Below are 25,927 nucleotides of genomic sequence, written 5' to 3'. Positions count from 1 at the left end.
TTCCTCTGAAAAATAGTCAGCAAAACTTAATTTCCTTTGAATCCAAACATACCCACTTGAGGAAAGGTCACAGTGTCACAAGTCATACAACAGTTCTTTCAAAGTATCTGTGACATGACAGTTTTCAGCAATTACCATATCCAATGAACTGTGCTTAGTTAGTTTTGTCTCAGACTTCTATCATAACGCTCAAGAGGCAAAGCACAATCTTTTGAATACAGCAAGGGTTAAAAGAGGTCACACCATGGTGTGAAACAGCTGCTAATGCTACATTTTAGAAGAGTAAAATATGCTGCTATACAGGAGGGTCCTTTTCAAAACAGGAACTGAACAATGTCAATATAGGTGTTGTACCCTGATTTTGAACTGGTAGGGGGTGCAGAAGGATTACACAGTAGACTCACATGTAGTAGTTCTGGCATAACATTATATCAAGCACGTGTGCCCCCCTAAAGTAATGTATGATGCCACAAGACTCTCTCTCTCAGAAAGAGTTAAGATCTGAATACCTGCAGGCCATAAGCTGCAATCTCATATCCAGTGTACTAATGCACAAACACATTTTCTGAAGTAAACTTTTTATCTTGATGGGGCCAAAACCTTCTTGGTATTCTTTTCAACTGTCTAGATTTTTGCAGAATGCCCAGATTTTTGCCTCATGTTTTTGGTGTGCTCTTCATAAAATGTGTGGTTGTCTGGCAAATCATAGAGGATTGAAGTCACCAAATAATGACAAGACATTTGAATTTCAAACTTCACATCCTTCAGAAAATGCATGCACATGACCTGTTATTCTATCAACTTCCACAATTTATAAGAGCAATGCCTGAAATCTGTCCCTATTTTTACCCTTTGTCTTCCCCCAATTATTTTTGCCTTCATCTAGATTTCTTGGGCTAACAGGTTGACAGACAGGCTTTCTGGCTGTGATAGTGTTTAATATTTCTTGAAAAACATGTCAGCTAAGTACCAAAGCTTATGAAATTAAACTTGTGTTCACACATAACTTATTTTTTTTTCTGTTTATAGTAATTAACCTTTTCAAAAGTAAGATCAAACCAACAAGTCACCAACTGCCATTGTGAATGGGAGTTGTACTTAATTTCTTCCAGTTTTGAGGAAACTAACCCCCCTCCCCCCCAACAAAAGTTAATTAATGAAAAAGTCATGTTCAGTAGAGGTAATGCAGGGTTTAACCATCGGTGGTGTGGTTTGATCAAACAAGAGTGAAGCCTTCATGACCAAACAAAGCCAACACTGGGTAAACCTGTACCCCATACCCAGACAGACTGATTGCTATTAGACAAGATCATCACTTAAAAACAAATGTCTTGCCATTTTAAAGTAGTGTTACTGTATATATTCAAACTGATATATATTCAAGTCTCAGGGGAACTTGGGTACAGAGGGAGGGTGGAGTTTTGCTTTCATTTTGTCAACAGACTTGAGTTTAGTTTCTCCACTTAGCTTCTTACAGAAAATAAGTGTCCATATTTCTTCATCTGTCTATGGGGAAGTGATTACTGCTTAATTTTCAGGAGTTCCAGCTGGACTTGATCTTATAAGCAGTGCTCTGCACCGTTTGTTACTGATACTTCCCTGTGCTTCAGCGACTGCATTAATTGCTTACTCAGTTTCAATCCTTCTGCATCCTTTTTAAGTCTGGTGTTTACACACTTGGCCCAATGTGATTCTGGATCCCATCAGCTAGAAAGCGTTGATAGTTCCTGTAGTAAGAATCTTTGTGTTCAACATCTTTGTATCCTGTATAGGAAGGGTTAAAATGTGAAACTGCATTGCGTGCAAAGAAATAAGCTAAAATGAGTTGTTTTTCTTGTAAGGAATTTGCTGACCAGAAAGGAATGCACAGATGCTACTTTGGTCCAGGCACAGGCCTATCTTGGGACTGACCTCTGACCAAGGAGGAGTGCATAGATGTTACCTTGATGTAGGCACCAACTTATCTTGTGTCTGACTTTTTACCATCTAAGGCTCCACTGAGTGAATTTATAGCCTTGACTGAAATTCCTTGTCTAGTAACCAGCTGCTGAGTATGCATGAAAGAGGGTATAAAAACCCATGTAAAGTGTGTAGAAATTGGACTGCTGACAACCAAGAACTTTTTGTGGCAGATCTCCATGCATGTTAAATAAACTCTTTTTTGGCCTACCTTTTTTGCTGCGTGATTCTTCCAGTATATGTTAAGAGTATTAAAAATCTTTTGACATTTCTGGCGCCCAACGTGGGGCCACCTCTTCACGGTACGAATCACATAAGAGGGACTGAAAAACCTGTACAGGAAGGGGAGAACGAATCTCGGGCTCCCTTGAATGGAAAGACCTCCGACGAAGAAGTCGTAAGTAGAGGCCAGTCACTCTTAGATTCGATCCGTGGGACGGTGATTTAACGGCGGAAGATCCGCAGTAAGGTAAGCTTTTTTGTTTTTGTAAAAGTTTTTTAAGGGACTAGTCATAAAGGAATTTCTTTTGTTTAAATTTTACAAAAGACCGGTAGAGATCTCAGGAAAAGGAAACAGTTTTTCTTTTAAATAAGAAAAATGGGAATAGGAAGCAGTTGTTGTGTGAGTAAGGGCTGCTTAAATAAAAGGACTGAGGATGAGGAATATATGTTTAAATTACATCCGAAAAACTTAAAATATATGAAAAAATGGAAAAAAGACTATGGGTTTAGTGGTACCTTGAATAAATCAGAATGTCAAAATCTAGTGAGAGACCTGCATGAGGACACAGGAAGTAAGGTTAAGAAACAAAAAAAGGTAGGATTTCCTCAAGCACAGAAATGGTTAGAAGAAGCTAATAAGAGACATAGGGAACAATTTTCAAATAAGGAAGTAGTGGCTCGAGTGCAAAAGGTGCATTTTTGTCCACAAAGAAGATGGAAACATCTATTGTCTGTCGAAACCACGGCCCTACCCTTGTATTCTGATGTCACTAAAGACAGGGTTAGTCCACCCCAGTATCAAAAAGAAAGAAGCAGAAAATCAAGAAAAGGTGTCCTTCATAGTCTTACAGGAGGCAGAGAAGCAGGGAAAATACCCTCCATAGTTTTACAAAAAACAAGCAGAGGAGACTCTGGAGCTACGTAACCATAGTATAGACAAATCAGAGTAAAAACAAAAAGAAGCTAAGGTACATACCCTGTCCACACACTCGTATCCCTTTACATGCAGATAAATATCTTGAGAAAAGAAAAGAAAACAGGCTCAAACCTTTATGGTGAGCGCGGATAAAACACTTATGTTAATGTAAGCTCCGTCCAACAGAGGTAGAGGAAGGGGACAGGGTAGAGGCAGAGGGAGAAGGAATGTAGGACATTTTGAAGATTACGAAGGCAGACAAAAGAGGGGAATGTTTTAAATGCAGTAAGAAGGGCATTTCAAGAGATTGCCTGAATCGAAATCCACTGCTGCTCCAAATCATAGTTCAGCATGACTATATAATGGCAGCACGGACGAACCGGACCCAGATGCTGAGGTCGACTGGCAAGAGTCAGTAATACAAAATGAGAATGATTTTGAGAATGTGAATAAAGAAGGTAAAAGGGAATGTGCAGGATGGGAGAATGAAGTGACTGATTTTTCAGACGGCGAATATCAGGTTATTAATTTAACAGCTGGCTGTAACTATGCAGCTAGAGGCACAACCGATTATCACACTTCAAGTGGAAGGGAAGGATGTAGAATTTTGTGTGATTCAGGGGCCTCCAGGACCCTGCTAAAAACCTCTGCAGTGCCATCTGATGTAACTTCTGATGACTATGTATTAGTCAAGGCAGCCAATGGCGCATTTATACAGAACCACTATCTAAACCCTTATGGTTCACGGACCCTGAAACTAACCAAGCTATCAGATTTCAGTCATTATTTCCAAAATTTGCCCTGTAAACTTATTAGGGAGAGATTTGATGCATGTGTTTGGCATAGCAGCTGTGCCGACTGCATCAGGGATTCTAGCCAAGCAGTAGAAATTCAACATGTTCTGTTGCAGGTAGGGCAGTGTGATTTACACTACTGGTACAGTAATGATCTTGTCGAAACTGGACCACAAAATGTAGTAAATGAGCTAACTAATTTGGCCTTAAGCAAATATGGCACACAACCGCCAGTGGTAGCTAAACAACTGCACTGTACAATGTACTACAGAAAGTATGTAGGACCAGACGACAAATATGAAGAGCAATTATCTAAACACAAGGTCACAAAATCTTGTTACAAAACCTATATTGGGATAAAACAGGAAATTCTGCAGTTACATGCAGTCTTACAAAGATATGCAGTTACTTTTCAATAATTCTATTGCACATGTCTCTGTAACAAGGGAAGAACAAATGGCATGGTATCTGGTGGGAAGAAAGTTACTGAATGGGCTAAAATGACGCCAGAACAGTTGGCATGTAAAGGCGTGCAGGTACAAAGACTAAATTGGGTTACCCAGGCTAGACCAACAGTGCACCTCGAAGACAGGCTAACACCACCGGGAGGGCCATTCTGACTATATCTCCTAACGCCACAGGAAGAATTAAAGTTACAATCAGTGTCAGATTCCTTATGGTCCCGCGGGCAACATGACATTGGGCTAATAAGAACAGCAGGACAGGTTAAAATAACTCCAAAATCCGACTTTAGACCTCACAAGCGTCAGTATCCGCTAAGTAAAAGGCAGAAGAAGGCATTCTACCAGTGATCACGGCTCTATTACAAGCTGGGGTTTTAATTCCATGCACAGATTCACCGTGTAACACACCCTTGTTCCCAGTAAGGAAACCGGATGGGACCTGGAGAATGGTACAGGATCTGCAGGCTGTGAATGCTGCTGTGGTACCAAGGGCTCCTATGGTCCCAGATCCATCTGTTTTGTTAAATGATATCCTTCCCACAGATAAGTATTTTTCTGTCATTGATATCAGTAACGCATTTTTCCATCCTCTACAGGAAACTAGTAGGTTTTGGTTCGCTTTTACGTTCATGAGCAAGCGGTACACCTACACAAGGCTGCCGCAGGGATATTGTGAAAGCCCTACAATCTTTTCGCAAGAAATGTCAACAAACCTGGCACAGTTTCAACCGAGCATGGCTGTCATCTACTGTTATACGTGGACGACATCTTACTGGCTGCACCCACGGAGGCTGTCTGTGAGTCCGAAACTATTCGGTTATTGCATTTCTTGGCGAAAGAGGGACATAAGGTAAACAAATCTAAATTACAATTTTGTAAAGCTGAAGTACGATATCTAGGCTATACCATTTCAAATGCTGGTAGACAACTGGATAGCTGTAGAAAAGAAGCTATTTTACAGGCACCAATGCCCAGTACAAAAAAAAGAAATGATGTCATTTTTAGGAATAACTAACTTTTGTCGTAGTTGGATTCCCAATTATGCAGAGGAAATGAGTCCACTTTCAGAACTTATTTTTGCACTTCCCATGGCAGCACATGACGCGCTGAAATGGACAGATAAGGCAATACAGGCATTTACTAGGGTAAAGCAACTGATAGCAGGATCTGTAACACTTAGCTTCCCTGACTATACAAAACCTTTTGTTCAGACAGTAGATTGTAAGCAGGGCTTTATGACATCGGTTCTTTTGCAAATTTATGGGGATAAGTTGAGGCCATTAGCTTTTTATTCCAGTAAACTAGACACAGTGGCACGATCGTTGCCACACTGTGTACAAGCAGTAGTCGCAGCTGCACTGGCCGTGCAGGCGTCTGCAACCCTAGTTTTGTTTCATGACCTCACTTTACGGGTACCGCACTCTGTCGCGGTAATACTTCTACAGGATAAAGTTACCTTTCTCTCTCCTAGCAGACACTTGTCCTGCATGACAACATTACTATCACAACCACACATGACCATTGAGCGATGCACCACTCTTAATCCAGCCACGCTGTTACCTACAGCTGATGACGGTGCCCTCACGTATGTTTAGACTTAATACACTCTAATGTCTTGCCAAGACCAGACCTTAAGGATCAGCCTTTGGCACATTCAGATTGGACCCTGTTCGTAGATGGGTCAGCACGTAAGAATGAGGCAGGTATTACACAAGTGGGTTATGCAGTCACAACTGAGACTAAGGTACTAGAGGCAAAACCTCTCCCCAGGAAGCTGTCCGCAAGCGCTGAATTGATTGCTTTGACCAGAGCATGGACCATTTCCAAGGATAAGGCAGTTACTATCTACACAGATAGTCAGTATGCTTGTTCCACGGTCCATGTCTTTGCACAGCAATGGAAAAATAGGAGAATGGTTACTGCCTCAGGAAAGGAAATAACCCACAAGGATTTAATTCTTAACCTCTTACAAGCTGTCCAACTGCCACGGGGATTGGCCATCTGTAAGTGCGCAGCACACACAAATGCCAAGGATCCAGTATCACTTGGAAATGCACTAGCTGACAAAACTGCAAAAAGTGTAGCCTTAACCTCTACTTTTGCACTCGAGACCACACAAAAAGAACTTCACCCTACAGATAAATTTGATCTACAAACTTTGCAAGTAATGCAGGAACTTAGTACAGTTCAGGAAAAACAGCGATGGGTTAAATATGGGGCTATTCAGAAGCAAGGGGTTTTTGTAGGTCCAAATGATAAGTATGTCTTGCCAACAAACCTTTTTAGGTATGCCTCATTAGTGACGCATGGCCCATCTCATCTGGGCCCTGCTGCTATGGTTCAAATGACCCAGCAAATTTTCTGGACCAAGGACTTTATAGCATATGCTAAACGATTTTGTTTATCGTGCCTGCTTTGTGCACGATACCATGGTGGTGGGGTGCGGATCACCCCAGCAGCTTTTCCGCTGCCTCCGTATCCAGTTCACACAATCTGTATGGATTTTATTGAACTAACTCCTGTTCAACAAAAGCGATTTGTGTTAGTCATTATTGATGCTTTTACAAAATGGGTAGAAGCTTTTCCGGTAGCACACTCAGATGCACTGTCAGTAGCCAAGGCTCTTACAAATAACATTATCTCTCATTTTGGGCTACCTACATGCATCTATTCTGATAATGGCACACATTTCGTGAACCAAGTTATTCAAAAGCTGGCCCGTTTTCAGATCAAGTTAAAATATCATTGAGCCTACCACCCACAGTCAGCAGGGTTGGTTGAACGCCATACTGGCATTCTCAAAGGCAAGTTACATAAACTCATGGCGAGACACATCAGTCTTGGATAAACTGCTTACCTCTGGCACTCCTGTCAATCGTACCTTATTACGTCCGCAGTGGCAAGGTCTTTTGCCTCGGAACGTGAGGGGTGAAGAGATAGCAGATTACATGAGGAAAATGCTGACAAAACTAACGCTTCTCTAACGAATTATTATTTTTCAGATCAGAAGAACAACAGGATCCTGAAAGTGGAACCAGGAAACTGAGGAACACTAATTAGTAGTAATCTTGTTTTGTATGAATATCTGACTATTGTAGCAATGCAAATACCGGAAGGATTTAGTCTTTCCCACAAAAGCATTCCAAACTAATTTTGTTGTTAATAAGTGTGATTGTTACTTTTCTGTTTTGGCGTTTTATTTTCAAACGAAACTAGCCAAGTGAAGAGAGATAAAAATACAGCTTGGCATCCACCCTTTAATACGTACCAAGCTATTAAATATGCATATGCTTTGTCTTTTAATGTTTCAAATTGTTGGATATGCACAGCTATCCCTACTGTACATGGTGGCCTGATGTTAGGTACAGTCCCTTTGGGGGCAAATGATACATGGACTAATTTACTGTTTGAAACTTCAAACGTAGCCTTAAAGGACAAAATAGCACTACCCCTCATGGGTCGTCAGAATGGAACTGTATGTTTCCAGAGATCTGGAAAAATTAAGGTTGGATGGAGTCAATGTAATGTAACCATAATTCATAACTGTACAATAGATGGGCACTGTGCAACGAGTTTCAAGCCTATAAGAGTGCTTATTAAGTGTACAGGGCTTATTAATGTCACAAACTTTTTTTGAAAAAATGTTATCTGTGTATGATCTTTTGTTTAAAGGGATACAAGACAAAGGAAATCATTCTATTCCAGTAAATATCACTCTTAAAGTGAATGACTGTTATTTTGTCTGTGGTAAAAAAGCATACAAATGGTTACCAAGGAATTGGTCAGGCAGTTGTTTTGGGTTATTTAGCACCAGCTATAAGACATTCATTTACTCTTCCCCAAGGTAAAATCTGAAATGCGTGCTGTGAATAAACCTGTTAATCCCGTAGGTAACGTTGATGCATCCTGGATCTATCATCACGATTTGGCCCACAGTAGCAGCAAGGGACTGTCACACATGGACTTGGGCGATGATGTCATTTCTTGGGCTGGTATTCTTCCAGCTTATGGGACAGTAAAATCTATTTGGGAGCTCAGAAAACTGTCAAAACTGTTAGAAACTCTGAGCAATGCAACTTTTTCTGTGCTAGGATTGGTGACGGATGAGTTAACTGCAATAAGGACTGTAGTGTTGCAGAATCGTATGGCGCTCGAACTCACCCTAGCGGCGAAAGGAGGTACTTGCAAGTGTTGTCCGTTCATTACAGACAACTGATATGACATTAACAGTCATCTGGAGATCCTACAGCAAGTTTCTGAACTTACAAAACCAGGACAGAATCCATTGACTGACTTTTTCCAGAATTGGTTTGGAAATTGGCGAACAGTATTTATGAATGTCTTAATTGCTGTATGTATTGGTGCCATTATATTCCTACTGTTGGGTTGTTGCTGCATTCCTTGCATCCGAATGATAATATCAAGTGTATTGTCTGCCAATGCAACTAAAGCTTATTATTCTGAATATACAGGAAATGAACTGTGTTAAAACCTGTATGAATAAAATGTATTACTGGGGATACAAAGTGTTGTGAGGGGAAATGTAGTAAGAATCTTTGTGTTCAACATCTTTGTATCCTGTATAGGAAGGGTTAAAATGTGAAACTGCATTGCGTGCAAAGAAATAAGCTAAAATGAGTTGTTTTTCTTGTAAGGAATTTGCTGACCAGAAAGGAATGCACAGATGCTACTTTGGTCCAGGCACAGGCCTATCTTGGGACTGACCTCTGACCAAGGAGGAGTGCATAGATGTTACCTTGATGTAGGCACCAACTTATCTTGTGTCTGACTTTTTACCATCTAAGGCTCCACTGAGTGAATTTATAGCCTTGACTGAAATTCCTTGTCTAGTAACCAGCTGCTGAGTATGCATGAAAGAGGGTATAAAAACCCATGTAAAGTGTGTAGAAATTAGACTGCTGACAACCAAGAACTTTTTGTGGCAGATCTCCATGCATGTTAAATAAACTCTTTTTTGGCCTACCTTTTTTGCTGCGTGATTCTTCCAGTATATGTTAAGAGTATTAAAAATCTTTTGACAGTTCCCTACTGTCCACCATGTGCAGTCTGACACCCTGGGGCTGCAGAATTTGCTAGCGTACAGTCTTTGACCTCAGGTATTTGTTTTGTCACTTATCAAGATTTGAACCTCTGAAGTTCCTACCACAGTGTCTTCAGGTCTGCTTTAAGGAATCCTGTCTACTTAACTTATCATATTCTGATGATTTGGTTGACCAGGACACATTATTTGCAAAAATTCAACTTTGTTTTTATGTTATTTATGACTGTTTCATTATTGTATTGGATGATAAAATACTAATTTGATCACATTTTATTTTAAAGATAGCCAGCTCACAAACACAAAGAAATGTGAAGCCTTTAATCCAACCTTTCCTGCTCCAGTATTTTTCCCACCACTGCAAATGCTAAAAGGCAAGGTACATGCCATGTTACTTACCAAACATGTTCCACCAATGGAATCAGATACTCACCTTCACCAAACAATCAATTCATGCTATAGCCCCCTCCTCCCAACTTTAGCCAGATGTTAGCTTTAAAATTTCAAGTCCATCCTCTTCCCCCAAGAAGAACCTGCCTTTGGCTGCAAATCCTACTTTACTGGTCAGTTCCTACTTTTCTAATCTGGGCTATGGGCAGCAAATCCATAATTAAAGCACCTATAATGATAAAGCTGGCTATGAGTAATGCTTCTGCAGTTGCACTCAGACATGTACCTTTTTAGCTCTCCTAGGTCTGTACGTGTCTAGCAATCATGCTATGTGAAATATAATTCCATTACACTACGTACAGATCTGAATCTAGTTACAGAGGGGTGCCCCAGTATGTCCCATCATGCACATCTAGAAGTGTGTATTTAAGGAAAACACAATAGTTGAGTCTACACTGCATAAGCAAACTTTTGCCAGATGGCCTTCCCTACTCAGACACTTCTTGTGTGCGCATTTTGCCATTAGCATTACTGTATTCCATCTTTTTGGTAATAAGCATTCTAATTAGAGTATAAACATTAAGAATGGGAGTGGAAGGCTCACCGATCTGGATTTGGTCGGAACACAGAAGCTCCATACTAAATAATGTACTCTGGGACATTTCAATAAGTCTCATAAGGATAAAGATGATTCACAAAGGCAAAAACATGTCCATTGGTGATAAGAAACAGCCAGTCATATCTGTCAGATGGAAAGGCCCATTAGGTAGATGGTGGAGAAAAGCTCAAAAGCCAAAGGAAAAATATGGAAAAGTGAAACTGCAGTGGATTGGTAAAAGGTTTAATTAAAGCAATCTTTCTGCTACACAGCAAACTGTCAAAACAGTAACAGAAGCCAAATTATAAATACAAAGATTAAAACACAAATTGGAAAAAATAAACTATTTGCCCTGAAATGAACACTGTTATACATCTGTGGTCTGTCCTCTCCTGGATGAGGGACATTGGTAGCCCTTCACTCACTACCACCTCAGCCGGCTCCTTGAGAGCTCAGGCTGCTATAATAAGCCAGGGTTATCTGGGCTGCAGAACTCTCTTTTTACAAACTTGCTGAATTCCAAACCCACAAGCTTTCCAGGTCAACTAAAATTTTCCTACAATATCTCTCAGTGTCTTACTGCAAATGCCTGACAGTCTATCACCATTAATGTACTTCTCCCCTTGACTTTAAAATGGCTTACCCATCAAAGCCCTGAGCTCTTCCACCAGCACCACTCAGCTCTAAAAGGCTAAAAATCAAATTCATAGATTCATATTCTTACAGTAAATTTAAGCAACACTGCCTCACTCTTGCTAAAGGGAACTGGCTGCCAGTCACTGACCAGGCCACATTATTGCTTAACATGCTCACACACTGCTTAACCAAAGATACTGCCCCCCCCCCCCCCAACAAACTGCACATTAAAAACTCCACCTATTCCCTGTGTAATGCCAACTCACTTCTGCTCTCCAGAGCTCCTGTCACACCTGCCACCTCTGAATGGTCCTTATCTAAACTTGTTCCTGCCTACTGGAATTCTGTACTAGAAGATATGCAGACAGACACTCTTACTTGAAGAAAACAAATATAATTGCTTTAGAGATGCTGGCTAATGTGCATAGATTTTTTCACATTCCCCTGGAAATACCTGTAGCATCTCTCCTCTTTCAAATATATTCAAGTTTTTTCTCTTCTTCTACATCTGTTGACCAGTCACATAAAGAAAATACAAATCAAGAGGGACACAAGAGAAGGAGGAATTGAAGAGCGAAGCAGAAAATAGTTTTACTCCATATTCTGTGTCTCAGCTGTGTTGTATTGTATTTGTCAAATTTTGCTTTACCTGACATTCTTATTTGTAATACAAAGAATAATACTATATAATTTAACAAAATAATCTTGATGCAGCTTAAGATTTTGTTTAAGTGTCCTTGTGCTAATAAGTTATCTTCTTTTTGTTAATTACTTATGTTTTCCATCACCGGTAGTAAAAAGGTGTTGCATTTTCTGTCTCCTGCTTGCTCAATTTATGCACTTCGTATTTTGCTACTGCTAAAATGACTTGGGTCATGGCTGAAAAAAGGACCAGTCTATTTATGTGGTCAACAAATGTTAAACAAATAAATGAATAAACCATTTACTGTTACAGAGGCAGATTATGCTAAAATATTAGGAGAAACATGTCCCATGTAATGCATGTACCTCCTGCAAGAACTGTAAGGATTATTTATTTTATGCTTGTTAACCTGGCTTGCCAGATAATCCAAAAAGACCTTTTACAGTTACCCAGATACTGACTGCAAAGTACAGGGTACAAAGTCAGTGCTGCTGTAAGACATTCGATATACCCTTAACTTCTACAAATTGTAAATGTTGCTGTTTTGTAGAGTATATGTTGTCACAAAATTCCACACATACAGTAGCTCATATCCCTGTTAGGGAAATGTGGTAAGTAAAGGTGTAGTAAAGTCAGAGTGTTGTGCCAGACTCGGGTGTAAAGTTTCCTGTAAACTGGATATTCTCATTCTATGTACTACAGGTTTTAAAATGCAATACAGTCAATGGGACAGCAGCAATTCAATCTGCATAAAACACATTGATTCCAGCCACCTCATTTTAAAGCTAACAATATAAAAAATGTGACTTCTGTTCAGAATGTTCCTTAGCGTGGTTTCACTGTGAAGTTTAAGAAACAAAAAGTTTGTCCATGAAGCACATAAGTCATACAGTTTAGTTCTTGTCATACAGCACAGAAAACCCAATGCAGATGGACATTTCTCTCTAAGAAAGGACCACTTTCATAAATTGTCGAGATCTGCATCTTACACTACTTCTGAGATATCATCATTTTGACTCCTCATGTTACTGCATAAGACAAACTACCTTACAAGTAATTCATGATGAAGCTGAAGTAAAAATTCAGTGAAAGGTACAAAGAACAGATGTACAAGATTTGTTACATAAACTACATGATGGTAACAGAATGGCGATGAAGGTATACTGAGGAGCCAAACTGTGGTACAAGTGTCATTTCTTCTGCCATGCTAACACCTGGGGAAGTATTCAAACCTGACAGTGTACCAGCAGTAACTATGCCCTTTATTAAAGTTAAGAAAACAAACCATTTGAAAAAGGTAGACCATCTCCTAACACAATTTTAAGTCATTACATTAGTCAATGTACATAAAGCAGCAGTTTTTACCAACTCAGTGCCAGCTGGATGCATACTTGACTTATGAACTGTATATCAAACTTTTAAGGCCGTGAGTGCGGAAGTTCAGTTTTTCATCATTCAGAATTATAATGCCTTAAAGTCAGAGAGACAAAATACAGATTTTCTTTTAACATCCTATTTTTTTACATTCCTCTGAAGACCTATAAATGGCCCTTGCCATACCCCAGCATACAAACATTTTAAGTGTGTGATGTAAACTGAAGAGAAGAAAAATAAAACTAGAATGAAAACATTGCAACCACAGCTACTTCTACACAATAGATGAACTCTGTGGAAATGTTCATCACAATGGCAATTGTGATCACTGCTTTAACTACTTCTGCCACTTGAAACAATCATAGCCTAGAAAATTAAATGATTTTGTTTGCTTAGTATGATGGTTATGACATTTAAATCACTGAAAACAAATGGGAAAAAAAAGACATGTTGATCATACAGAAACTTTCAGACATACAGGACCACAATACATCATGTAAGCCAATAGCAAGTCATACTCTGGCACATAGTTCATGATACGTGATTATCTTTGGAATTGTTTATCTGGTTCTCATAGATGTGGCAAGCTTGCTGTACTGCCAGACCTCATACAACAAATCAGTACCCAAACCTGAGTACTAGATGTAGACATAATTACAGTATAAAATGTTGGCCTGAACTCTGCAATGCATAACTCACTATTATACAATGACCCCCCATTAATATTCCAAAATGTGCATGCTGATTGGTCAGCGTGCACGTTGTAAATCAGACTTATACTAATAGAAAAAGGTCCGGTCGTCCGGACGTTTTCCATTAGTATAAGTCTTTTTTTTTTTTCTTACAGCAACGGAGAAAGCAAGATCTCCGTTGCTTTTTAGAAAGTGGTTCGCTATGTTAAAGGAGTTTAACATAGTGAGACAGCTTTAAAAAAATGCAATGGAGAAAGGACGATCTCCGTTGCTTTTTTTACAGCTGTCTCACTATGTTAAACTCCGTTACCATAGCGAGACACTTTCTAAAGCAACGGAGAAAGCAAGATCGCCGTTGCTTTTTAGAAAGTGTCTTCCTATGTTAAAGGAGTACATCAGAACTGCCGCAGAATACCGGACAGCTGCAGAAGGGCAGCAAGTAGGCATTATATAATGCCATTACTTAAGAAAACTAAGTATTTTTTTCTTAAATAATGTCATTGTATGATAGCAATAACCCACGCCCTCCTGACCAAACCACGCCAACCATGGGTAAATCCAGCATTACCCACACCCAGGCGTGGGTTATTGCTTAACTCTTCTATTATAATGTTTATATACCTGTGTGCATATATAAATATATATTTCCTTTAGTCCCCTGAATTATTCTCCCCTCAGGACTCATTGCTACCATCCAAACTTGTTTACCCAACCAGAACAAAGTTTTGTGGGTTTTTTTTTTTAACTTATACAGGTGGCTGAAAAACAATTACAAGAAAGTGAATGGGGACTTACCTAATACTAGGCTTCCGTTCAATTAGACTCTTCTGAAAGGCAACCAGTACTTTTTTCCTCTACTTTTGATTATCTGCCTGTCTTCTTAAAACAAATACAGCTCTGATATGTGGATACTTCTAAACCTTCATAGGACATCTGCCAGAGGACTGACAGATGCCACAACCCACCACATGAAGGGAGACCACTGTTTAGACAATTGCTTCCTCAAACCAAGCTTCAGTTCTGACACTAGGTAGTTTATTTATTCATTTGTTCGTTAACAGGATAAGAGGGCTCATCCAAAGAACCTTTTGCAGCCATGACCTGAGTCACAGGCATGACTGCAGTACATTTTGGTACTGGTATGAAAAAAGAAACAAACCTATAGCATAACAAAGGATGGTCTGTAAACTAGAGTGAAATACCTAAACTTTTCTAGTGTTTGCATTCGGTCATTTATACATCCTGTAGAGTGCATACACACAACTAATATGCATAACATAGACACATTATGTGTGCATATCTACACATATATTTGACATACAAACATTCATACATAAACGCATGTAGAGTAAAGTATACACAATGCATGTAATAGATATATTAAGTAGTGTATAAAGACTGGAGTATTTTCAGGACAAAACTGCACTAATACAAACAAGTAAAGCTGACATTTTCTTATATGCTCTTCTGTGGTCAATGCCCATGATATATCTTGAAAAAAAAAAAAACATGTTCATCCATTCATTTATTTATCTGTTTAATCTGTCTGTCATCCAGGTGGGTGCACTGCCCTAAAGACCCTTTCCAGCAACAGCTCGAGCCAACAAGCAATCACAATGACAGGAACACCGAGAGAAAAATCTACAGTATATATACATTTACTTAAAGAAAATGGTTGAAATAAATATTTCTAAATGGATTAATCCTTTAATATAGAGAGAGTAATCATAATGGAAAATAAAATACAAAAATCACACAAACATATAATCACTGGCATTAGAACATCCATAGTAGAAACACATTTATAAAAAGGAAAACAGATGAAATTAATACTTCCAGAATTTGTATTACAGACTGTAATCTTAATGGACAAAAATGCAAAAATGTTATTTTTCATCACAAACACCATCTTATAAATAAACAACAATTTTAAATTAGGTTTCAACAGTCTTAAGAGAAACATCAGGAAGTCTTTGTGATTGCTGATTTGTTGGTAGTCATGCATTAGTTGAGCAGTTTAAGTTCTTAAACTTCACTTTAAGCAAAAAAATCTTATTTTGCCAGAGAGCAACTAACTACAAGTACGTAACCTTATTTTGGAATACTCAAAAATAGCTTCAAATAACCTTATTTTCAGACTGGTATTAATAGAAACAGGTTTCTCATGAGAAAGCCTAGAGCTAGTGTTAGACACCTTAAAAAGATATAAACAGAACTTAAGGATTTTTGGTCTGCTTTAAATAAATGTCATGCATTTATGTTTTCTAAGCCATCTAAACTCCCAAAAGAAAAATAACACATTCATTCCATGCCTGTGAAACCAAATGCTGCACTCTGCACCTACTTAGTGGCTTGTATTCTAGTGTCCTTCTGTCTTTTTTCATCTTTGAATAGGTCTGTGTCAAATTTAGCACCGGGTAGTAAGAAAAACATTCTAAATGGATAAACACCCTCAACACTAAGTATACTGTACTATTTCAGGCACAGTCACTGGGAATCTCTGACAATTATCCTAAAGACCAGAATCAGAGCTAAAAGTTGCTTTTCCCAAGCAATGAAACTGTTAGACAGTTAAGACACTGCTACAACAACAGAGGCAAAAAGTGAGATAAAGCATCAGTCACAGCAGAACTCTGAAAAACGTCTTTTCTTTGTGATTTTGTTTCTGTGTTGTTTATGTAGCAAATACACAAACACCCTGACTGCTACAAAGTGTAACAGAAAAAAAAGTAGTGTGTAATGTAAGTAGCAGTCCATACACTATGGATGCGGGTGGGACTATTAGGTGGGACACAACCATAGTGAGAAACAAGGAGGTTGTGTGACCAGAAAACCAGTTATTTGACCCTCTGCTGTCTGTGCACATGCTTAACTTTAGGACATTATAGGGGGTACATTCTTTTCAAATCACTCTTCTTTATAATAGCACTTTTTTATATGTACTTCATTTTATAAATGGCGAAACAGACAAAAATACACCGCGGAACTGCAGTAAAGTACAAAAAGTAATGTGATTATTTTAGGTTTTATCAAGAATACACCAATTTTCTTCTGTGGATACATTGTTTGTCTTGCCGATTCTGGCAACGCCAAAAATAAAACTTAATTTCTCCTTTATTATATTACCTTAGCAATACTTTGGTGTAGTTGGTACCCCTGTTTGCTTGTGAACATTTTCTAAATTACTTTAAAATGCAATATTAAAAGAGAAGGAAAATAATCTGGCAGCATAATTTCTGAGGAATTCAAAATGATGTCCAAGTACAGAAAAAGTACTTAGATGTGCAGGATGAATAGAAAATACAAGATGCGCACTTATACCTCACTACTGTCCAGATTTTCACAGAATGTCCAGAATTTTTGCCTTATATTTTTGGTCTGTTCCTCATAAAATTTGTGGTGTTCTGGCAAATCACTGAGGATTAAAGTAATTAAATAATGGCATATGTTTGAGTTTTAGATTTCATGTCCTTCAGAAAAAAAAATACATGACTACAAAACCCTATTATTCTGTCAACTTTAAGTTTATATCAGCAATATTTAAAATCTCTCCCTATTTTTGCACCTTTGACTCCCCGCCCCCCATTATTTTAGGCTTTGTCCAGATTTCTAGAGGGAAGAGGTTGAGAGGTATGTGTGGACTGAATGTGAAAAACTGTTTGTGCTGAAAGGCTTCAGAAAATGTCTATTGAAAAGATACTATAAGGAGAATCTGCTGTTTTCAAACACTACTTGGGGTATTAATTAAATGAACAATAAAGGAAGATGGTGTCTGTGTTTCTATGCCATGGTAGTACACCTAAGCCTTGCAGATGGAAGCAAAAATAAATGCAAATTATTTCTACCACCTTAGATGCGTCTAGTTTGCTACAATGACCCCCCCCCCCATTTAATGCAATTTTAAAACAACTGCAATACTATCATTATAAACTACAAAACTTGTCAACTTCAACAGTTTTAAAATGTGTCAACCTCAATGTTCCACTTGAAACATCATTTTTAGTTCACCTCAGACTCTATTATTATGCACACAGAAACCATGTATGTTTTTAAGTAGCCATTAAACTCATTTATTTTTTACAAAATCATTTTATTTGTTCCTCACATGTCTTACTTGCTCATGTCCTTCAGGATTCCTGCTTCCTGCCCATGTACTTCTACAGATGCAAAGTCATCTTTTTATCAACTGTAACTCCACCTGGGATTTCAAAACGGAAACTTCTGCACATAAAGAACTATGAGTTTATAATGGGATGATACAGACCCAAGATCAAGGACACTTTATAAGTATCAATTTAACTCACTCATAATGTTAATTGCTTAACAGGTTTTGCATCAATGTACATTTACTGATCAATAATATATATGGAACTCAAATGTATGGCATTGTTTACTGACTTACAATAAGTCACTGAGGATTACAATCAAAAATTTTACAAGGGGAACAAGCAAAACTGAAAGGCAAAACCATATTCTGCAAAATTCTGGACATAGATATACATACAAATGTCATTTTTTTCATTATTTACATCAATTTTATTTTTAAGGGAAGTACAAGGCTTTGAATAAACAACATGACAATGAGATTTGTGACAACCGAGGAGTGTGTGGAATTCAGAATTTATCATAAAGACAATGGCAAATCTAATTTCACTGATTAATGTGTTAAAAGATCAGCAAGGAGTGCCAAGATGTTTAGTCAATTACAGCTTTAATATCTGCCCTGTATGCAACACCTACTACAGAAACAAACAGGTACTCTGGATGTAATACTTCTTCTACTAAATGTCAGATATTCATGGCGTACGATAAGAAGCTGTGGCTCCCACTCTTACAATCAGCAGACAGATCGCACCTCTATACAAGCACTTCAAAGAATGCATGCAAGTTTGCGGACACACAGTATTTAACTTACATATGGTACACAAAATAATTAATGATTAACTCCAGCAACTGAAGGCTTTCAGACACAATCAACACATTACAATAATCTTCTAGTAAGTTTATAAAACAGTGGTACCTGCTTCCTCAGGGGAACTTAGAGAAGTACTGTCCTGGGACAGTGTCGTCCAGCTTGAGTCCTCATCACTTGGAGCCAGGCTCTGAATTCGATTTAGTGCACAGTCAGTTTTTGCCCCAGTCTTGGGTTGGTCCTTCTTTGTTTCTGGACTTGAAGATGCTGTAGTGACAATGCAATCTTCAGTATCTGACTTCATGTTCTCCTCCTTGAACAATAGATCCTCATCGATGACAAGAGCATTGTCCTCTCTACTAGACTGACCAAAATTCTCTTCTAGAAGATAAGTCCCAAGGTTATTTTCTCGTGCTGAGGTTTCCAGATCAGCATAATAATCAAGGAAGCTTTTTGTTCTCCTGGGCTGAGAGGTCAGTGCCTCAATGCAGGCAGACTCTGATGGATTGATCTCCTTACCTTCCAACTTTTCAGAGATTATGTTTTTGCCTACCACTGAACTGATGTTTTTGTTCAGGTCTGGCTTTCCCTGCTCAGCAGCCTTTCTTAGTTGATTTTCTCCATTCTTTGCTAGCTTTAAATTGGAAGAGCTGTTGACCAGGAGAGGCTGGGAGGCAGGATCTGACAGACCCATAGCTGTCTGGATGTTAGTTAAGGCGTACTTCTTCCTACACTTTGGGGGAGTGGTGTTCTTTATTTCCGGATGTTTTACGTCTGCATTCAGAAGTTCATTATGTGAGGAGCGCAGACTGAGCGTGCTGGGAGGGCTGTTCTGGTTCACTGCATCTGTTGTGCTGTTGTCAGATGCCACAAGCACTGACATTGTGTCTAAACTGGAGTCAACTATAAAACACAGAAAGAAAAACACTGTTAACAGCACATCAAGGCCACTAATACTTTTTTTTTACATCTTGACTATCACTGCTTAATACAACAAAAAAGTGCCCACACACAGTCATGTGACAAAACTGTGCAGCTATTCTGATTTTCTCTTCTCTTTCAGTTGCCACTAATTCACAATTCACAAGCACAGCTCTTTCACTGATACACTTGCCTTACTGAATTCGCAAAAGGTAACAATTTTTGGTACATACTAGATGGCTAACCTCTCCTGCAGCACAATTTACTTCTAAAAAATAAATCTGATGGAACTGGCAGCACACAATTTTGAGTCCTTCTTTCATGTCTGAGTGTCAAATGCTGCGGAGGCGGTCATCAACATAGAAAAGTAGACATGTAAATGCAGGCACCAATGATCTGTCAGAGAAGACAGTTTAGGTGTTAGTAAGTATGACCACAGGGAGTGAGTAGGAAGGTGCTAAGATATGGACTTGTTAATGGTATTCTAAAAAGTGTTATCTGTGATGGCAGCCAGCATGCTGAGAAAGGAGAAGGTAAAGAGAATAATGGCTGTTTGTAGCACTTGGAATTGTTAAGAGGATGGAGACAGACTTGGCAGAAAGATTAAGGTAGTCCCAGGGACAGGGCTCATCTTGCCACTGAAGAGAAACCAGTTAAAGATCATACTTTTAAACCAGCATTGAAAAGGAGGAGGGTTGTTACAGCTACAGGACAGGGTATAAATATTCAGGAAGTTGACATGAAGAAAACCAATGGTCACAGAACACAAATACAAACAAGGGTCATTCAGAACATGGTTGCGTAGACCTGGGAAATTCAAGGAGTTTGTGTAGGATGAGAGTGCTGCAGACATGATGCAAGAGGGCCACTTAACATTGCAGACATCACAAAAACAAAGAATGGGAAAAGAGGGTTGGGTACGTGGTGGTGCCCGAGTACTGACTGTTCAGGAATGACGGACAAGGAGGAGGGATGGAGTGGACAGCAGGGAGAATTTCACTCACTGAAAGGGATGAGGAAGATCTCATAGTCAGGAGCTAGGATAAATGCAACTGTAGTACAAGAAAGTCACTCTCTAAAGACATCAAGAGAGGAATGTGGGAGACTGAATGAAGAGAATAAATGAGTGGGACTGGAGAAAGAGAGTTACAGCCAGGGAGGACCTCAAACCGAGAATAAAACAGTAGGAGACTCTGAGCTTTGGGGTACATGCAGAGGCAGCTGAATGAGGTAATGGACCAAGATGGGTTCAGCCTCATGGTTTAGAGCTAGACTAGAAAGGACAATATTTTAGGTTTTTTGTTTTTTGTTTTTTTTTTTTTACACAAGAAACATCTTTGTTAAATTATCATTTATGACACAGGCAATCATACCTTTATATAAATTAAAACAAACCATATTGACATAATCCCAGCTGCACGCATTTTAAATCACAAACTACAGTGACATAATCCCAGTTGCAAACATTATACAACACTTATAATCCATCCAATCATTGTCAGTCAAACCAACAGCGGATTCAAATCCTGCCTTCTTTTAAACCTCATTACTCCCCTGTATGTATCGTTCCCACAGTGCCCATTTGTTCCCAAGTAATTTGCTCCTACCCTTTTATAAAGATCACAGTTCCAGTTGTTTTTATCTCTGTTACTATATTCAGTACTTCTAGTCCAGTTGGTTTAGACTTTGATTTCCATTTTCTAGTCATTGCATTTTTGGCAGCCACCATAATTATACTCAGCAAGGCCTTACTATGTCTAGGCCATTCCGATTCTGTATCATAGCTCAGGAAAATCATTTCCCTAGTTATACGAATTTGCTCACCCAGTATCTCTGTTAAGAGTAGTCTGCAGGGAATCTTTAAAGTCTGCCAACTCACTACAACTCTCAGAACATATGCTTCCAATTACCTCTTTCTTCCTAATCACACCTCCAACATTTGCTGTCTACCCGAGAAAAAATTCTCTGGAGTCTACTTGGGATATAAAAATATATATGTAAATACTTCCAAGCAAAAATCCTAAATCTTCTAGATTTTGTTGCATATTTGGGGAGAAGTATATATATATATATATATATATATATATATATATATATATAGATATAACCCCCAATGTTTCTTTGTGAATTACTTATTCAATGTCTCAAACTCTACCAGTGCTGGTCTTCCATTTAGGACCTCACCCTATTTCTTTCACTTTGCCTATACTCTGATATGAATCCTTGATAGGGAAGGCAATCTCTAATCTGCAGTCCAAATAAATTCTTGGCGTCTTCCCATTCTATTACCTTTCCCTCTCTAGTTATTTGTTCCCAATACTTTGGTTCCTTTACGAGTTTTCTTCAATAAATTCCAGCCTCCTCTTGCCTATTGTCTGTATCCCTAATTGCAGTCATCCCTATTAGCAGAATCTCTTTTCTCCATTCACGTGCTGGCTTAGTTCTTAGAATACTTTCTGCTACTTTATGAATATAATATTCTGTATGATTATTCTTATTCTCCTTAAACATCTGCATCCAAAATCCCAGTCTCTATACTTGTTTCTTGAGCTTCCCCCCATTTCATCATCACTTTCCATGGTACGTACGTATTACTGCAACCATATTCCAAACAGGGCAAACAACTCATTTTCATGACGTTTAGCTTTCTCACTCTCTAATGATATTTTAGTGTTGAAACAATGTTTTATTTGAAGGATGGTTCATGCTTCCTTCAATTTTACTGTCTTCACAGTGTTTACGTAAGTACCCACATTACTAAAGTGGAAATAGACCAAAATTTATGTTTCAGTTTCTACTGATTAATGTACAGGTAAAAATGCTGCTTGCACATCCACAATAAACACTATGAAGACAGCAAAACTGAAGGAAGCACGAAGCATCCTTCAAATAAAACATCGGTTCAACATTAAAACAGAGTGAGAGAAAACTAAATGGGATGGTTTTACATCAGCCAAGGATCGGGACTATCTGATGTCCTTCTTAACATCACAGGGTGAAGAACAGACCAGTAACATCGCAATTACTTTGACGACAGAAACATTATCTGACAGGCCTGAAAGGTCACTGTCATACCTCTCAACTGTCTAGATTTTTGCAGAATATCCAGATTTATGCCTCGCATTTTCGGTCCATTCCTTTTAAAAGTTGTGTTTTTCTGCAAATCACTGTGGAATGATGTTGTTAAATAATGACATACATTTGCATTTCAGACTTTATTTCCTCCAGAAAATGCATGATAACACAAGTCCTGTTATTCTAGCAACCTTCTAAGAGCAATATTTAAAACATGTCCCTATTTTGGCCCCTTTGTTCACTACAAATCTTAGCAGAAGTACAGGTTTGGAAATGACCCGTTTGCCATGTTCGGAATGGGGCTGCGATAATACGCAAGTACCCTTTCCACTTTGAATTATAGGTTTCTACTTGTGCTATGTATAGAAGCCTTAACTATGTAGCTCTGAAATATCCCTTCAAATTGGGTAATCCCAATCCACCTTGTTCTACTGAAGAACCAGTTTATCCCACTTGACTCTTGTTGTCTTCCCCTCCCAGAAAACGTCCTTTAGCTCTATATTAACTGCTATCCACAACTTCTCTACTGGTTGATAAAAATATGTCTGACCTGTGTATAAAAAGGGACTAAAAGCATTTTAACTACTTGTATCTTACTATCCATATCCATTTAACAGAGCTTCCAGTTTCTCGGTTGTTGTATCATCTTTTGTTTAGTTTCTTCTCACATATCCTTAGCTGCCACACTGGAATCATTTTTAATCCATACTCCTAAATACTTCTTTTTATCATGTTCCCATAAATATGGATATTGCTGAACAAATTCTTGTGTGGGTACATAATTTACCTCTAATGCCTTTGTTTTAGCTTCATTAATTTTGTATCCCAAAAAGATCTGAAACTGTGTCAATATGTTCCATGTCACTGCAATGTCCTTTTCCATTTTTTTCAGGTATAAAATAATATCTGCAAATAGAGCCAGCTTTTCTTGACTACCATACCAATTACTTCCTTGAATTTCTAAGTTCCTTATTTTCTTTGCCAATGGTGCTAAATATAATGCAAATAACAAAGGGTAAAGAGGACACCCCTGCCTGGTTCCTCTGCTCAAGCAGAAATTATGAGACAGGAAACCACCCACTTTAATTTTTGCCTCCAATCCCGCATACATCCTCCTAATCAACCTTATAATTTTATCAGGGAATGCAAATGCTTCCATTGTCCTACTCAAAGTCCCAGCTTACTCTGTCAAATGCTTTTTCTGCATCAAGCCCAACCAACAGCAGTGGTATTTTCTTACATTCTGCTTCCCTCTTGTTCATCAATGTTCTGTTAATGTTGTCAGATGCTTGCCTCCCCTCCACAAAACCACACTGATCCATATCTATCAATTTTGGCATCACCTTTGCCACTCTTCTAGCCATTATAGACATAAACACTTTATAATTATGGTTTAGTATTGAAATGGGCCTGTATGAATCTGGATCTGATGGATCTTTATCCACTTTAGGTATTACAACAACCACCTCTTTCTTCCAGGATGTTGGCACTTCTCCTCCTCTTAAAATACTGTTAAACAAAGCCATCCAGATCTTTATCAGTTTTTTTTTCTTCCTAGGTTCAAAACTTCCACAGCAATATTTCCTGTAGGTTGGTCATACATCACCATTTTTATCTCATCTCCTCCTCTGTTAACTGTTAGTAACTGAGAATTATCTACCGCTAACCTTGGCATATTTCATTCTTCCATAAACATTTCCAATCTGTACCTTTTTTAACTTCCATATTTCTCCACTTTATACAGACATTCATAGAATTTAATAAATATTTCTAATATCTCTACAGGATCTCTGTTTAACTTCCTTGTTATAGGCTCACTGAGCTTAGCGACTGCCCATTCTACTTTCTGTTGCCTGAGTCATTGGGCTAAAAGTTTTTGTGCCCTAGAGTTATTATCAAAAAATTATTTTTACTGGCGTTGTTTGCTGGTTTTCCATTGTGAAATAAACATTTTTTTCTAGAGGTGACTGGACACTTATTGGTGGCTCCGTGGCTTTTTGTTTGGATCAAAAAACAATTGCTTAACAGCAATCTTTCTAAACTCATGCATATTATCAAGGTAATCCCTTATCTTCTGTTTAGCATTCTGCAGTTGCTCCTCTTCTTGTTCTTTAAGATTCCCCCATTCTGCAATACTTCAGCATTTGTCAGTCCCTCCAAATAATTTGTGTTACTTCTAAATCATGTCTCCCTTTTTTATTTACATCATATTTTTAAACTCCACTTTAATTTTATCCCACTCCCTAGCTATATTTTCAGAAGTTATTTCTATCATCACTAATAGCTCCTGAATAATTTCCATTACCTATTCCTTAAATTCCTCTCTTTTCAGCAGATAGTTGGGAAAGCACCAGTATCTCATTTTTTTTTCATTACCCTGTGTTATTTTATTTATTATTGGCACATGATCTGAAATAGTTATTGGGTGTTTATCAAAACCTTCAATTAAATGGGTCTATGTTAAAACAACGAAAATTATAAATATCGAACGCTCGGATGAGCAAAAACGCATATGATCGACATCAATATTGTGAGATCGCGGTACAGTGAAGATTGGAAAATTTGCCCTTCCTCACTGTAGTGGGATCTCAGAGTTGGAATATATTTTTAAGGGAGGGTGTGAGGGAAGCAGACCTCCACAACAGTGATTTTGATTTTATGTGTTTTCGCACATACGAGTGTTCAATATTTATGCTTTTCGTTGTTTTAACATAGACCCAATTAAATGCACGTTTCTGTGAAATGTAAATTCTGTATAGCCTAGCCCAGTTTTTGTATCTTGCAGAATATGTAAATTCACTCCAAACTCCTAGTACTGAATTCACATCTTCCATGCCAAATATTTTCATACATTTCTTCAAAAGTCTACCCACCTTTGTTATACACTCCCTTCTGGGCCCTCAGATACATCCTTACTGCTGCAAATCAAATGCCAGTCCCCACTTATAATATTCCTTGCTGAAAGCTGATTATTTCCCCCAAGAATCTTCTTAAGCTCCACTGTAGCAGTTTTAGGTGGAATATAAATACACAGTGTAATCCTCCAGCATTGCTAGTTGCCCCTTAGTACTACAAATCTACCATTATTATCTTTTTTATCCTCTTCTATCACTACTGGAGCTCTTCTTGCAATTAATATAAGTACTCCTCTTTTCCTTTCTCCCAGGTATTATGCAGAAAACCACCCTGAAAACTTTTCTTTATCAAATTCACATGCTCAGTTCTTTCCGTGTGTGTCTCCTGTAGCATAGCTATTTGCAGTCTACATTTCT

The 25,927-nt window shown here is 38.4% G+C and overlaps 1 protein-coding gene across 10 annotated transcripts in view; it reads right to left on the bottom strand.

Moving 5' to 3' along the window:
- Positions 1-25,927, bottom strand: part of LOC122793454 (amyloid-beta A4 precursor protein-binding family B member 2-like) — a 1,559,346-nt gene that overhangs the window by 684,357 nt on the left and 849,062 nt on the right. For all 10 annotated transcript variants that reach the window (XM_044061473.1, XM_044061470.1, XM_044061469.1 and 7 more), the window contains one exon: positions 18,768-19,562. In XM_044061473.1, coding sequence (XP_043917408.1) covers positions 18,768-19,562 — 795 coding nt within the window. The remainder of the gene's footprint in view (positions 1-18,767; positions 19,563-25,927) is intronic.

The sequence above is a fragment of the Protopterus annectens genome, chromosome 2.part0, assembly GCF_019279795.1.
Source record: "Protopterus annectens isolate FY-2018-M chromosome 2.part0, PAN1.0, whole genome shotgun sequence".
In the NCBI taxonomy this organism is placed as follows: domain Eukaryota; kingdom Metazoa; phylum Chordata; order Ceratodontiformes; family Protopteridae; genus Protopterus; species Protopterus annectens.
The sequence above is the reverse complement of the archived record's forward strand: the minus strand, read 5'-3'. Positions and strand labels throughout refer to the sequence as shown.